The following is a 16,128-nucleotide window of genomic DNA, read 5'->3' on the forward strand; positions in this document are numbered from 1 at the left end:
TGTTCTTGTTGTGCTTGTTGTTGTTGGTGTTGTTGTTTTTGTTGTGTGTGCGTGCTGTTGTTGTTGTTGTTGATGCGTATGCGTACTCTTGTTGTTGTTTTTATTGTGTGTGCGTGTTGTTTTTGTTCTGTGTGCGTACTGTTGTTGCTGTTGTTGTTGTGTGTGCGTGGTGTTGTTTTTGTTGTGTGTGCGTGCTGTTGTTGTTGTTTTGTGTGAGTGCTGTTGTGGTGGTTGTGGTTGTTCTTGTCTGCCCGTGCTATTGTTATGGTTTTGGTTCGTGTTGTTGTTGTTGTTGTGTGTGCGTGCTGTTGTTGTTTTTGTTTTTGTTGTGTGTGCGTGGAGTGGTCTTGTTGTTGTGTTTGCGTACTGTTGTTCTTGTAGTGTGCGAGCTGTTGTTGTTGTTGTTGTTGTTGTTCTTGTCGTGCTCGTTGTTGGTGGTGTTGTTTTTGTTGTGTGTGCCTGTTGTTGTTGTTTTGTGTGCGTTCTGTTGTGGCTGTTGTTGTTGATTGCGTGTTGTTGTTGTTGTGTGTGCGTACTTTTGTTGTGGTTGTTGTTTTTGTTTTGTGTGCGTATTGTTGTTGTTGATGTTTCTGCGTACTTTTGTTATTGTTGTTGTTGTTGTGTGTGCATGGTGTTGTGTGTGCATGGTGTTGTTTTTGTTATGTGCACGCGCGTGCTGTTGTTGTTGTTGTGATTGTTGTTGTTGTTCTTGTTTGTGCATATCGTTGTGGTTGTTGTTGATGTTGTTGTGTGTGCGTGCTGTTGTGGTTGTTGTTGTGTGTGCGTGCTGTTGTGGTTGTTGTTGTCTGCCCCTGCTGTTGTTCTGGTTTTGGTTCGTGTTGTTGTTCTTGTTGTGTGTGCGTGCTGTTGTTGTTGTTGTTGGTTTTGTTGTGTGTGCGTATTGTTGCTGTTGTTATTGTGTGTGCGTACTGTTGTTGCTGTTGTTGCTGCTATTTTTGTGTGTGCATGGTGTTGTTCTTGTTCTCGTTGTTGTGTGTGCGTGCTGTTGTTTTTGTTTTTGTTGTTGTGTGTGCGTGCTGTTGTTGCTGTTGTTTTTGTGTGTGCATGGTGTTGTTCTTGTTCTCGTTGTTGTGTGTGCGTGCTGTTGTTTGTGTGCGTACTCTTGTTGCTGTTGGTTTTTTGTGTGCATGGTGTTGTTCTTGTTCTCGTTGTGTGTGCGCGCTGTTTTTGTTTTTGTTGTTGATGTTGTGTGTGTGTACTGTTCTTGCTGATGTTTTTGTGTGTGCATGGTGTTGTTCTTGTTCTCGTTGTTGTGTGTGCGTGCTGTTGTTTTTGTTTTTGTTGTTGTTGTTGTTGTGTGTGCGTGCTGTTGTTTTGGTTGTTGTTGTTCTTGTTGTTGTGTTTGCGTGCTGTTGTTGTTGTTGTGTGTGTGTACTGTTGTTCTTGTTGTTGCTATTGTTGTTGTTGTGTGCGTGCTGTTGTTGTTTTTGTTGTTGTTGTTCTTGTTGTGCTTGCTGTTGTTGATGTTGTTGTTTTTGTTGTGTGTGCGTGCTGTTGTTGTTGTTGTTTATGTGTGTGCGTACTCTTGTTGTTGTTTTTGTTGTGTGTGCGTGTTGTTGTTGTTCTGTGTGCGTACTGTTGTTGCTGTTGTTGTTGTGTGTGCATGGTGTTGTTCATGTTGTTGTGAGTGGGTGGTGTTGTTTTTGTTTTTGTTGTGTGTGCGTGCTGTTGTTGTTGTTTTGTGTGCGTGCTGTTGTTCTGGATTTGGTTCGTGTTCTTGTTCTCGTTGTGTGTGCGTGCTGTTGTTGTTGTTTTTGTTGTTGATGTTGTGTGTGTGTACTGTTGTTGCTGCTATTTTTGTGTGTGCATGGTGTTGTTGTTGTTCTCGTTGTTGTGTGTGCGTGCTGTTGTTTTTGTTTTTGTTGTTGTTGTGTGTGCGTGCTGTTTTTGTTTTGTGTACGTGCTGTTGTGGTGGTTGTGGTTGTTGTTGTCTGAGCGTGCTGTTCTTGTGGTTTTGGTTCTTGTTGTTGTTCTTGTTGTGTGTGCGTGCTGTTGTTTTGGTTGTTGTTCTTGTTGTTGTGTGTGCGTTCTGTTGTTGTTGTTGTGTGTGTGTACTGTTGTTCTTGTTGTTGCTATTATTGTTGTTGTGTGCGTGCTGTTGTTTTTGTTGTTGTTCTTGTTGTGCTTGTTGTTGTTGGTGTTGTTGTTTTTGTTGTGTGTGCGTGCTGTTGTTGTTGTTGTTGATGTGTATGCGTACTCTTGTTGTTGTTTTTATTGTGTGTGCGTGTTGTTTTTGTTCTGTGTGCGTACTGTTGTTGCTGTTGTTGTTGTGTGTGCATGGTGTTGTTCATGTTGTCGTTGTGTGTGCGTGCTGTTGTTGTTGTTTTGTGTGAGTGCTGTTGTGGTGGTTGTGGTTGTTGTTGTCTGCCCGTACTATTGTTCTGGTTTTGGTTCGTGTTGTTGTTGTTGTGTGTGCGTGTTGTTGTTCTGTGTGCGTACTGTTGTTGCTGTTGTTGTTTTGTGTGCATTGTGTTGTTCATGTTGACGTTGTGTGTGCGTGCTGTTGTTTTTGTTTTTGTTGTGTGTGCTGTTGTGGTGGTTGTGGTTGTTGTTGTTTTCTGCACGTACTGTTCTGGTTTTGGTTCGTGTTGTTCTCGTTGTGTGTGCGTGCTGTTGTTTTTGTTTTTGTTGTTGATGTTGTGTGTGTGTACTGTTGTTGCTGTTGTTTTTGTGTGTGCATGGTGTTGTTTTTGTTTTTGTTGTTGTTGTTGTGTGTGCTTGCTGTTTTTGTTTTATGTGCGTTCTGTTGTGGTGGTTGTGGTTGTTGTTCTTGTTATCTGCCCGTGCCGGTGTTCTGGTTTTGGTTCGTGTTGTTGTTCTTGTTGTGTGTGCGTGCTGTTGTTGTTGCTGTTGTTTTTGTGTGTGCATGGTGTTCTTCTTGTTCTCGTTGTTGTGTGTGCGTGCTGTTGTTTTTGTTTTTGTTGTTGATGTGTGTGTGTACTGTTGTTGCTGTTGTTTTTTGTGTGTGCATGGTGTTGTTCTTGTTCTCGTTGTTGTGTGTGCGTGCTGTTGTTTTTGTTTTTGTTGTTGTGTGTGCGTGCTGTTGTTGTTGTGTGTGCGTACTGTTGTTGCTGTTGTTTTTGTGTGTGCATGGTGTTGTTCTTGTTCTCGTTGTTGTGTGTGCGTGCTGTTGTTTTTGTTTTTGTTGTTGTGTGTTCGTGCTGTTGTTGTTGTTGTGTGTGCGTACTGTTGTTGCTGTTGTTTTTGTGTGTGCATGGTGTTGTTCTTGTTCTCGTTGTGTGTGCGCGCTGTTTTTGTTTTTGTTGTTGATGTTGTGTGTGTGTACTGTTCTTGCTGATGTTTTTGTGTGTGCATGGTGTTGTTCTTGTTCTCGTTGTTGTGTGTGCGTGCTGTTCTTGTTTTGTGTACGTGCTGTTGTGGTGGTTGTGGCTGTTGTTGTCTGTGCGTGCTGTTCTTGTGGTTTTGGTTCTTGTTGCTGTTGTTGTTGTGTGTGCGTGCTGTTGTTGTCTTTGTTGTTGTTCCTGTTGTGCTTGCTGTTGTTGATGTTGTTGTTTTTGTTGTGTGTGCGTGCTGTTGTTGTTGTTGTTGTTTATGTGTGTGCGTACTCTTTTGTTGTTTTTGTTGTGTGTGCGTGTTGTTGTTGTTCTGTGTGCGTACTGTTGTTGCTGTTGTTGTGTGTGCATGGTGTTGTTCATGTTGTCGTTGTGTGTGGGTGGTGTTGTTTTTGTTTTTGTTGTGTGTGCGTGCTGTTGTTGTTGTTTTGTGTGCGTGCTGTTGTTCTGGATTTGGTTCGTGTTCTTGTTCTCGTGTGTGCGTGCTGTTGTTGTTGTTTTTGTTGTGTGTGTGTACTGTTGTTGCTGTTATTTTTGTGTGTGCATGGTGTTGTTCTTGTTCTCGTTGTTGTGTGTGCGTGCTGTTGTTTTTGTTTTTGTTGTTGTTGTGTGTGCGTGCTGTTTTTGTTTTGTGTACGCGCTGTTGTGGTGGTTGTGGTTGTTGTTGTCTGAGCGTGCTGTTCTTGTGGTTTTGGTTCTTGTTGTTGTTCTTGTTGTGTGTGCGTGCTGTTGTTTTGGTTGTTGTTCTTGTTGTTGTGTGTGCGTGCTGTTGTTGTTGTGTGTGTGTACTGTTGTTCTTGTTGTTGCTATTATTGTTGTTGTGTGCGTGCTGTTGTTTTTGTTGTTGTTGTTCTTGTTGTGCTTGTTGTTGTTGGTGTTGTTGTTTTTGTTGTGTGTGCGTGCTGTTGTTGTTGTTGTTGATGTGTATGCGTACTCTTGTTGTTGTTTTTATTGTGTGTGCGTGTTGTTTTTGTTCTGTGTGCGTACTGTTGTTGCTGTTGTTGTTGTGTGTGCATGGTGTTGTTCATGTTGTCGTTGTGTGTGCGTGCTGTTGTTGTTGTTTTGTGTGAGTGCTGTTGTGGTGGTTGTGGTTGTTTTTGTCTCCCGTGCTATTGTTCTGGTTTTGGTTCGTGTTGTTGTTGTTGTTGTGTGTGCGTGTTGTTGTTCTGTGTGCGTACTATTGTTGCTGTTGTTGTGTGTGCATGGTGTTGTTCATGTTGTCGTTGTGTGTGGGTGGTGTTGTTTTTGTTTTTGTTGTGTGTGCGTGCTGTTGTTGTTTTGTGTGCGTGCTGTTGTTTTGGTTTTGGTTCGTGTTCTTGTTCTCGTTGTGTGTGCGTGCTGTTGTTTTTGTTTTTGTTGTGTGTACTGTTGTTGCTGTTGTTTTTGTGTGTGCATGGTGTTGTTTTTGTTTTTGTTGTTGTTGTTGTGTGTGCTTGCTGTTGTTTTATGTGCGTTCTGTTGTGGTGGTTGTGGTTGTTCTTCTTATCTGCCCGTGCCGTTGTTCTGGTTTTGGTTCGTGTTGTTGTTCTTGTTGTGTGTGCGTGCTGTTGTTGTTGCTGTTGTTTTTGTGTGTGCATGGTGTTCTTCTTGTTCTCCTTGTGTGTGCGTGCTGTTGTTTTTGTTTTTGTTGTTGATGTGTGTGTGTACTGTTGTTGCTGTTGTTTTTGTGTGTGCATGGTGTTGTTCTTCTCGTTGTTGTGTGTGCGTGCTGTTGTTTTTGTTTTTGTTGTTGTGTGTGCGTGCTGTTGTTGTTGTTGTGTGTGCGTACTGTTGTTGCTGTTGTTTTTGTGTGTGCATGGTGTTGTTCTAGTTCTCGTTGTTGTGTGTGCGTGCTGTTGTTTTTGTTTTTGTTGTTGTGTGTGCGTGCTGTTGTTGTTGTTGTGTGTGCGTACTGTTGTTGCTGTTGTTTTTGTGTGTGCATGGTGTTGTTCTTGTTCTCGTTGTGTGTGCGCGCTGTTTTTGTTTTTGTTGTTGATGTTGTGTGTGTGTACTGTTCTTGCTGATGTTTTTGTGTGTGCATGGTGTTGTTCTTGTTCTCGTTGTTGTGTGTGCGTGCTGTTGTTTTTGTTTTTGTTGTTGTTGTTGTCTGTGCGTGCTGTTCTTGTGGTTTTGGTTCTTGTTGTTGTTGTTGTTGTGTGTGCGTGCTGTTGTTTTGGTTGTTGTTGTTCTTGTTGTGTTTGCGTGCTGTTGTTGTTGTTGTGTGTGTGTACTGTTGTTCTTGTTGTTGCTATTGTTGTTGTTGTGTGCGTGCTGTTGTTGTTTTTGTTGTTGTTGTTCTTGTTGTGCTTGCTGTTGTTGATGTTGTTTTTGTTGTGTGTGCGTGCTGTTGTTGTTGCTGTTTATGTGTGTGCGTACTCTTGTTGTTGTTTTTGTTGTGTGTGCGTGTTGCTGTTGTTCTGTGTGCGTACTGTTGTTGCTGTTGTTGTGTGTGCATGGTGTTGTTCATGTTGTCGTTGTGAGTGGGTGGTGTTGTTGCTGTTGTTGTTGTGTGTGCATGGTGTTGTTCATGTTGTCGTTGTGTGTGGGTGGTGTTATTTTTGTTTTTGTTGTGTGTGCGTGCTGTTGTTGTTGTTTTGTGTGCGTGCTGTTGTTCTGGATTTGGTTCGTGTTCTTGTTCTCGTTGTGTGTGCGTGCTTTTGTTTTTTTTTGTTGTTGTTGATGTTGTGTGTGTGTACTGTTGTTGCTGTTATTTTTGTGTGTGCATGGTGTTGTTCTTGTTCTCGTTGTTGTGTGTGCGTGCTGTTGTTTTTGTTTTTGTTGTTGTTGTGTGTGCGTGCTGTTTTTGTTTTGTGTACGTGCTGTTGTGGTGGTTGTGGTTGTTGTTGTCTGAGCGTGCTGTTCTTGTGGTTTTGGTTTTTGTTGTTCTTGTTGTGTGTGCGTGCTGTTGTTTTGTTTGTTGTTCTTGTTGTTGTGTGTGCGTGCTGTTGTTGTTGTTGTGTGTGTGTACTGTTGTTCTTGTTGTTGCTATTATTGTTGTTGTGTGCGTGCTGTTGTTTTTGTTGTTGTTCTTGTTGTGCTTGTTGTTGTTGGTGTTGTTGTTTTTGTTGTGTGTGCGTGCTGTTGTTGTTGTTGTTGATGTGTATGCGTACTCTTGTTGTTGTTTTTATTGTGTGTGCGTGTTGTTTTTGTTCTGTGTGCGTACTGTTGTTGCTGTTGTTGTTGTGTGTGCATGGTGTTGTTCATGTTGTCGTTGTGTGTGCGTGCTGTTGTTGTTGTTTTGTGTGAGTGCTGTTGTGGTGGTTGTGGTTGTTGTTGTCTGCCTGTGCTATTGTTCTGGTTTTGGTTCGTGTTGTTGTTGTTGTGTGTGCGTGTTGTTGTTCTGTGTGCGTACTGTTGTTGCTGTTGTTGTTTTGTGTGCATTGTGTTGTTCATGTTGTCGTTGTGTGTGCGTGCTGTTGTTTTTGTTTTTGTTGTGTGTGCTGTTGTGGTGGTTGTGGTTGTTGTTGTTTTCTGCACGTACTGTTGTTCTGGTTTTGGTTCGTGTTCTTGTTCTCGTTGTGTGTGCGTGCTGTTGTTTTTGTTTTTGTTATTGATGTTGAGTGTGTGTACTGTTGTTGCTGTTGTTTTTGTGTGTGCATGGTGTTGTTTTTGTTTTTGTTGTTGTTGTGTGTGCTTGCTGTTGTTGTTTTATGTGCGTTCTGTTGTGGTGGTTGTGGTTGTTGTTCTTGTTATCTGCCCGTGCCGTTGTTCTGATTTTGGTTCGTGTTGTTGTTCTTGTTGTGCGTGCGTGCTGTTGTTGTTGCTGTTGTTTTTGTGTGTGCATGGTGTTGTTCTTGTTCTCGTTGTTGTGTGTGCGTGCTATTGTTTTTGTTTTTGTTGTTGTGTGTGCGTGCTGTTGTTGTTGTTGTGTTTGCGTACTGTTGTTGCTGTTGTTTTTGTGTGTGCATGGTGTTGTTCTTGTTCTCGTTATCTGCCCGTGCTGTTCTGGTTTTGGTTCGTGTTCTTGTTCTCTTTGTGTGTGCGTGCTGTTGTTTTTGTTTTTGTTGTTGATGTTGTGTGTCCGTACTGTTCTTGCTGATGTTTTTGTGTGTGCATGGTGTTGTTCTTGTTCTCGTTGTTGTGTGTGCGTGCTGTTTTTGTTTTTTGTACGTGCTGTTGTGGTGGTTGTTGTTGTTGTTGTGTGTGCGTGCTGTTGTTGCTGTTGTGTGTGTGTACTGTTGTTCTTGTTGTTGCTTTTGTTGTTGTTGGGTGCGTGCATTTATTGTTTTTGTTGTTGTTGTTCCTGTTTTGCTTGTTGTTGGTGTTGTTGATTTTGTTGTGTGTGCGTGCTGTTGTTGTTTTGGTTCTTGTTGTTGTTCTTGTTGTGTGTGCGTGCTGTTGTTTTGGTTGTGGTTGCTGTTGTTCTCGTTGTGTGTGCGCGCTGTTTTTGTTTTTGTTGTTGATGTTGTGTCTGTGTACTGTTGTTGTTTTGTGTGAGTGCTGTTGTGGTGGTTGTGGTTTCGTGTTGTTGTTGTTGTTGTGTGTGCGTGCTGTTGTTGTTGTGTGTGCCTACTGTTGTTGCTGGGTTTTTTTGTGTGCATGGTGTTGTTTTTGTTCTCGTTGTTGTGTGTGCGTGCTGTTGTTTTTGTTTTTGTTATTGATGTTGTGTGTGTGTACTGTTGTTGCTGTTATCTTTGTGTGTGCATGGTGTTGTTCTTGTTCTCGTTGTTGTGTGTGCGTGCTGTTGTTGTTTTTGTTGTTGTGTGTGCGTGCTGTTTTTGTTTTGTGTACGTGCTGTTGTGGTGGTTGTGGTTGTTGTTGTCTGAGCGTGCTGTTCTTGTGGTTTTGGTTGTTGTTGTTCTTGTTGTGTGTGCGTGCTGTTGTTTTGGTTGTGGTTGTTGTTGTGTGTGCGTGCTGTTGTTTTTGTTGTGTGTGTGTACTGTTGTTCTTGTTGTTGCTATTATTGTTGTTGTGTGCGTGCTGTTGTTTTTGTTGTTGTTGTTCTTGTTGTGCTTGTTGTTGTTGGTGTTGTTGTTTTTGTTGTGTGTGCGTGCTGTTGTTGTTGTTGTTGTTGATGTGTATGCGTACTCTTGTTGTTGTTTTTATTGTGTGTGCGTGTTGTTTTTGTTCTGTGTGCGTACTGTTGTTGCTGTTGTTGTTGTGTGTGCATGGTGTTGTTCATGTTGTCGTTGTGTGTGCGTGGTGTTGTTTTTGTTGTGTGTGCGTGCTCTTGTTCTGGTTTTGGTTCGTGTTGTTGTTGTTGTTGTTGTTGTGTGTGCGTGCTGTTGTTGTTTTTGTTTTTGTTGTGTGTGCGTGCTGTTGGTCTTGTTGTTGTGTTTGCGTACTGTTGTTCTTGTAGTTTGCGAGCTGTTGTTGTTGTTGTTGTTGTTGTTCTTGTCGTGCTCGTTGTTGGTGGTGTTGTTTTTGTTGTGTGTGCCTGTTGTTGTTGTTTTGTGTGCGTTCTGTTGTGGCTGTTGTTGTTGAGTGCGTGTTGTTGTTGTTGTGTGTGCGTACTGTTGTTGTGGTTGTTGTTTTTGTTTTGTGTGCGTATTGTTGTTGTTGATGTTTCTGCGTACTTTTGTTATTGTTGTTGTTGTTGTGTGTGCATGGTGTTGTTTTTGTTTTTGTTTTTCGTTGTTTTTGTTATATGCACGCGCGTGCTGTTGTTGTGGTTGTGGTTGTTGTTGTTGTTGTTCTTGTTTGTGCATGTCGTTGTGGTTGTGGTTGTTGTTGATGTTGTTGTGTGTGCGTGCTGTTGTGGTTTTTGTTGTTGTCTGCCCCTGCTGTTGTTCTGGTTTTGGTTCGTGTTGTTCTTGTTGTGTGTGCGTGCTGTTGTTGTTGTTGTTGGTTTTGTTGTGTGTGCGTATTGTTGCTGTTGTTATTGTGTGTGCGTACTGTTGTTGCTGTTGTTTTTGTGTGTGCATGGTGTTGTTCTTGTTCTCGTTGTTGTGTGTGCGTGCTGTTGTTGTGGTTTTGGTTCTTGTTGTTGTTATTCTTGTTGTGTGTGCGTGCTGTTTAGGTTGTGGTTGTTGTTGTTGTTGTGTGTGTGTACTGTTGTTCTTGTTGCTATTGTTGTTGTTGTGTGCGTGCTGTTGTTGTTTTTGTTGTTGTTGTTCTTGTTGTGCCTGTTGTTGTTGGTGTTGTTTTTGTTGTGTGTGCAGGACTGACACTACAGGTCTTTACAGTGATATCAGGACTAATATTCTAGGCCTTTACAGTGATCTGAGGACTAACACTACACGTATGTACAGTGATCTCAGCACTAACACTACATGTGTGTACAGTGATCTCAGAACTAACACAATAGGTGTGTAGAGTGATGTCAAGGGTAACACTACAGGTGTGTAGAGTGATGTCAGTACTAACACTACAGGCGTGTAGAGTGACCTCAGGACTAACACTAGAGGTGTGTATAGTGATCTTAGGACTAACACTATCGGTATGTACAGTGATGTCAGGACTAACACTACAGGTGTGTACAGTGATCTCAGGACCAACACTACAGGTATGTACAGTGATGTCAGAACTAACACTATAGGTGTGTACAGTGATGTCACGGCTAACACTACAGGTGTGTACAGTGATGTGAGAACTAACACTACAGGTGTGTACAGTGATGTCATGACTTACACTACAGGTGTGCATTGTGATCTCATGACTAACAATAACGGTATACACAGTGATGTCAGGACTAACACTTCAGGTGTGTACAGTGATCTCAGGACTAACACTACAGGTGTTTACAGTGATATCAGCACTAACACTACAGGTATATACAGCGATGTCAATACAAACAATTCAGATATGTACATTGATCTCAGGACTAACACTACAGGTGTGCACAGTGTTGTCAGGACTAACACTGCAAGTGTGTGTCGAGATCACAGGACTAACACTACAGGTTTGTGTCGTGATCTCAGGACTAACACTACAGTTGTTTTCAGTGATGTCAGGACTAATACTACAGGTGTGTACAGTAATGCCAAGACTAACACTACAGTTGTGTGCAGTGATCTCACGACTAACAGTACAGGTGTGTGCAGTGATATCAGGGGAATACTACAGGTGTGTACAGTGATGTCAGGACTAACACTACAGGTGTGTATAGTGATGTCTGTACTATGCTCAGGAAAGAACGAAAGCCGTCCAGAAACAACTTAACAGTATTGCTCAATGGTGCAAAGACACAGGACCTTCCATCAATCCAGCGAAAGCCCAAACGTTGCTGTGCACCCTGAACAACAGAACCGCGAGCAAATCACCACCTTCTGTGTCATTCGATGGGATTCAGATCGAGAAAACTGAATGCCTACGCTACCTAGGAATACACTTCGACAGGATGCTGAACTTCAGAAAACATACGGAAAATATTGTTCTCAAATGCAAAAAAGGCCTTTCAGTCTTAAAGGCAATGGCAACCAAAGGTATTGAACAACGCCACCTCTTCCTGCTATACCAATCACTCGTCCTCAGTATGATCGACTACGGACTTGGGCTAACAACACCGTCTCAAAGCAACCTCCTAAAATTAGAAATTCAAAATGAAGCTATGAGGCTGATCCTTGGAACAACAAAAGACACGCCCACAGAAACCATGCGATACCTGCTTGACCTTCCTTCAGTGCAGGCCAGAAACAAGTTAGAGCAGGTCAAGACCTACTTCAAAGCATTAGAAAACCCTCAAAACCCACTGCATGACACAGTCAAAGAACCAAAAGGCAGCCGTCTAGGACGAGGAAGATCATGGATGGGGCAAGCAGAAGACACAATCCAGCTAGTATGCCGACTGCAAGACCTGAAAGAAACAAAAGAATGGGAGAAAACCCCCGAAAACCTCAACCATCTATTCAACACAGCCATTTCACCCACTCTAGGAAGACATTGTCAGGAATGGCTAGAGGGCAAAACTGATGCGGAAGTGAAGCTACTCATAGAAGAAAACAATAAAGAAGAGGACATCATCATATACACAGATGGCTCAGTCACCAAAGACCAATCCGGTTGGGGATTCACTGCGAAACAAAATGGAAAAACAGGGAAGAGAATGCTGCCTACAAAGTCACAACCTCCAGCCTAACGATGGAAGTTGAAGCTGTGACACATGCCCTCCAGTGGCTATCGTCCATCCATACGCCCGGAAACCAACATGCCATGATTCTAACCAACTCAATGAACCTCATACAGAAAATTGAAAACGGAATGGGAAGCCCAGAGTGGCATAAGGCAATGCGCAACTTTCAGATAAAAAAAAAAACTCACACGGTCATACTGCCCGGGACATGCAGGAGTTAAGGGAAATGAGCGAGCTGACAGACTTGCTGGTAACGCAACTCCAACGAGCGGCCTACATCTAGGAAAATCGGAAATCCTCATCAAAGTCAAAGAATATAAAAAAAGAACAGGTACAAGGCCATCACACCATCGATCGCATCAAAGAAATAAAAGCAGAGAGAGAGAGCGGCCGTAAGTCTAACATGAAAGGTAGAGCACGATGCTTTGCTCATCAAACAAATATCGGCATCATTTCCAAACCAACATTGCGCAAATTTCTTCAAAACGGAACAGAGTCTCTGTGGGCTTTTCCAAATACAACAGACTGAGCAACACACAAGACGCCACGTTCTTGGCATCAGAGATCTTTTCCCATCCCTCTTGCGCCCAATCAGTGGCAGCCTCTGTGCGTGTGTGTATGTGTGTGTTTGTGTGTATGTGTGGGTCTGTGTTTTTGGGTGCGTTTGTGCATGCGTGAGAGTGTAAGTGTACACAAGTGTCAGGAGAGTTCTGTGCATGTGTGTGTGTGTGTGTGTGTGTGTGTGTGTGTGTGTGTGTGTGTGTGTGTGTTGTGTGTGTGAGGGGGAGGTGGGGGTGCAGGGAGGAGGTGAGGTAGAGGATGAGGTATGTGAGTGTATGCATGCCTACACTGTGGGAGCAACAGGATATTGGAACGTATATATTATATATATATCTTTGTATATATGTGTGTGGGGTTGGGGGTGGGAGATATGGGCGTGTGTGTGTGTGCTTGTACAAGTAAGCGTTCATCTGTGTGTTTGTGTGTGTGTGTGTGTGTGTGTGTGTGTGTGTGTGTGTGTGTGCCGTGGAAGCTGCGATATATAGACTAGAAATGAGTGTGTGGAGGAAGACTAGAAATGAGTGTATGGAGGAGGGGGTAGAGGAGGTGCAGGGTAATTTGTAGTGTGTGTGTGTGTGTGTGTGTGTGTGTGTGTGTGTGTGTGTGTGTCGGAGCTCATGTACGTTTATATGTATTTGACTGTGCTTTCATATCTGTGAAACTGCGTTTTTGGGGCATATCTGTTATACATGTGTGGGTGTATGTGTGAATGTGTGTCTTCATTTTTTTATATTTGCTTATTTATCATCATTGTTGTCTTATTTATTTAATTATTTATTTTTTATTATTATTACTATTATTATTATTATTATTATTATTATTATTATTATCTTATCATTATTTTCATTACTACTACCTTTTTTTATATCATAATTATTATTTATTTATGTAAGCTTATCTATATATATTTTTTTTTTTTCTCAAGGCCTGACTAAGCGCGTTTGGTTACGCTGATGGTCAGGCATCTGCTTGGCAGATGTGGTGTAACGTATATGGATTTGTCCGAACGCATTGACGCCTCCTTGAGCTACTGAAACTGAAACTGTACTAACAGTACAGGTGTGTGCAATGATGTCAGGTCTAACACTACAGGTGTTTACAGTAATTTCAGAAATAACACTATAGGTGAGTACAGTGATGTCAAGACTAAAACTACATGTTAGTATACTACAGTTGTGTGGCATGATGTCAGGATTAAAGTTACAGGTGTGTACAGTGATCTCAGGAATAACACTACAGATGTTTGAAATGATGTCAGGACTAACACTATATCATGACTGTTATTACAGGTGTGTGTCGTGATTTCAGGACTAACACTACAAATGTGTAAAGTGATGTCATGACTAACACTACAGGTGTTTGTCTTGATCTCAGGACTAACACTACAGGTGTGTACCGTGATGTCAGGACTAACACTAGAGGTGTGTACATTGATCTCAAGACAAACACTACAGGTATGTACAGTGATATCAGGACTAACACTACAGGTATGTACAGTGATCTCAGGACTAACACTACAGGTATGTACAGTGATATCAGGAGTATCGCTACAGGTGTGTACAGTGATGTGAGCACTAACACTATAGGTGTTTCCAGTGATGTCAGGACAAACACAGCAGGTGTTTACAGTGATATCAGGACTAATACTACAGATGTGTCATGATCACAGGAATAACACCACAGATGTGTCATGATCACAGGACTAACACTACAGATGTGTCATGATCACAGGACTAACACTACAGGTCTGTACAGTGATATCAGGACTAGCACTCCAGGCCTGTACAGTGATCTGAGGAATAACACTACACTTATGTACAATGATCTCAGGACTAACATTACATGTGTGTACAGTCATGTCAGAACTAACACTATAGGTGTGTACAGTGATGTCAAGGCTAACACTACAGGTGTGTACAGTGATGTCAGTACTAACACAACAGGTGTCTACAGTGATTTCAAGATAAACTCGACAGGTGTGTATAGTGATCTCAGGACAAACACTACCGGTATGTAAAGTGATGTCAGGACTAACACTACAGGTGTCTCAAGTGATGTGAAGACTAACACTACAAGTGTTTACAGTGATATCAGGACTAACACTACAGGTGTGTGAGGACTAACACTACAGGTGTGTACAGTGATGTCAGTACTAGCACTGCAGGTCTCTATAGTGATCTGAGGACTGACACTATAGGTGTGTACAGTGATCTCAGGACTAACACTACAGGTGTGTACAGTCATGTCAGTACTGACACTACAGGTGTATACAGTGATCTCAGGATTAACACTACAAGTGTATGCCGTGATGTCATGACTAACACTACAGGTCTGTACAGTGATCTTAGGAGTAACACAACAGGTGTGTACAGTGATGTAAGGACTAACACTACAGGTGTTTGTCCTGTTGTCAGGACCAACACTACAGGTGTGTGCGGTGATGTGAGGACTAACACTACATGTGTATACAGTGATCTCAGGATTAATACTACAGGTGTTGTATACTGATCTCACGACTAACACGACTGGTATTACAGTGATGTCAGAACTAACACGACAGGTGTGTGAAGTGATCTCAGGACAAACACTACAGGTGTGTACAGTCATGTCAGTACTGACATAACAGTTGTGTACAGTCATCTCAGGTTTAACACTACAGGTGTGTGCAGTGATGTCAGCACTAACACTACAGTTGTGTACAGTGATCTCAGGAATAACACTACAAGTGTGTGTTGTGATCTCAGTACTAACACTACAGGTGTGTACAGTGATCTCAGGGCTAACACGAAAGTGTGTGTGGTGATCTCAGGACTAACACTACAGGTGTGTACAGTGATGTAAGGACTAACACTAGAGGTGTGTGTCGTGATTTCAGGACCAACACTGCAGGTGTGTGCAGTGATGTGAGGACTAACACTGAAGGTGTATACAATGATGTCAGGACTAACACTACAGGTGTGTCTCGTGATGTCAGGACTAACACTACAGATGTGTACAGTGATCTCAGGACTAACACTATAGGTGTGTACACTTATACCAGGCCTAACACTATAGCTGTGTACAGTAATCTCAGGACTAACACTAAAAGTGTGTATAGTTATGTCAGGACTAATACTACAGGTGTATGCCGTGATCTCAGGACTATGCCTACAGGTGTGTACAGTGAAATCAGGACTAACACTACAGGTATTTTCACTGATCTCAAGACTAACACTACAGGTGTTTACAGTGATATCAGGACTAACATACAGGTGTGTACAATTATCTCAGGACTAACACTTAACGTACTTACAGTGATTTCAGGACTATCGCAACAGGTGTGTACAGTGATATGAGGACTAACACTACAGGTGTGTCCAGTGATGTGAGGACTAACACTACAGGTATTTATAGTGATGTCAGGACTAACACTACAGCTGTGTACAATGATCTCACGACTAACACTACAGGTGTGTACAGTGATGTCAGTACTAGCTCTCCAGGTCTGTACAGTGATCTGAGAAATAACACTACATGTATGTACAGTGATCCCAGGACTTACATTACAGGTGTGTTGAGTGATCTGATAACTAACACTATTGATGTGTAAAGTGATGTCAAGGCTGACACTACAGGTGTGTGCAGTGATGTCAGGACTAACACAGCAGGTGTGCACCATGATCTGAGTATAAACACTACAGGTGTGTGCCGTTATTTCTGGACCAACAATACAGGTGTGTACAGTTATATCAGGACTAACACTCCAGGCTTGTACAGTGATCTCAGGAATAACACTACATGTATGTACAGTCATCTCAGGACTAACACTATAGTTGTGGACATTGATGTCAAGACTAACACTACAGGTGTGTACACTGATATCTGTACTAACACAATATGTGTATACAGTGATCTCACGATTAACACTACAGATGTGTATACTGATCTCAGGACTAACACTACCAGTATGTACAGTGATGTCAGGACTAACACTACAGGTGTGTACAGTGATCTCAGGACTAACACTACAGGTGTGTACAGTCATGTCAGTACTGACACTACATGTGTGTACAGGGATCCCAGGATGAACACTACAGGTGTGTGCAGTGATGTCAGGAATAACAATACAGTTGTGTACAGTGATCTCAGGACTAACACTACAAGTATGTGTTGTGTTCTCAGGACTAACACTACAGGTGTGTATAATGATGTAAGGACTAGCACTACAGGTGTATGTCGTGATCTCAGGACTAACACTACAGGTGTGTGCAGTGATGTGAGGAC

General features: G+C 42.3%; 1 protein-coding gene across 1 annotated transcript in view; it reads left to right on the plus strand.

Annotated features, from left to right (window-relative positions):
* Positions 1-14,311, plus strand: part of LOC143278178 (uncharacterized) — a 29,414-nt gene extending 15,103 nt beyond the window's left edge. The window contains exons 2-5 of the mRNA XM_076583211.1: positions 9,650-9,728; positions 9,838-9,841; positions 9,970-10,068; positions 14,280-14,311. Coding sequence (XP_076439326.1) covers positions 9,650-9,728; positions 9,838-9,841; positions 9,970-10,068; positions 14,280-14,311 — 214 coding nt within the window. The remainder of the gene's footprint in view (positions 1-9,649; positions 9,729-9,837; positions 9,842-9,969; positions 10,069-14,279) is intronic.
* Positions 14,312-16,128: the final 1,817 nt, after the last annotated feature.

This window comes from Babylonia areolata, unplaced genomic scaffold (assembly GCF_041734735.1).
Source record: "Babylonia areolata isolate BAREFJ2019XMU unplaced genomic scaffold, ASM4173473v1 superscaf1, whole genome shotgun sequence".
NCBI classification, from domain to species: Eukaryota; Metazoa; Mollusca; class Gastropoda; order Neogastropoda; family Buccinidae; genus Babylonia; species Babylonia areolata.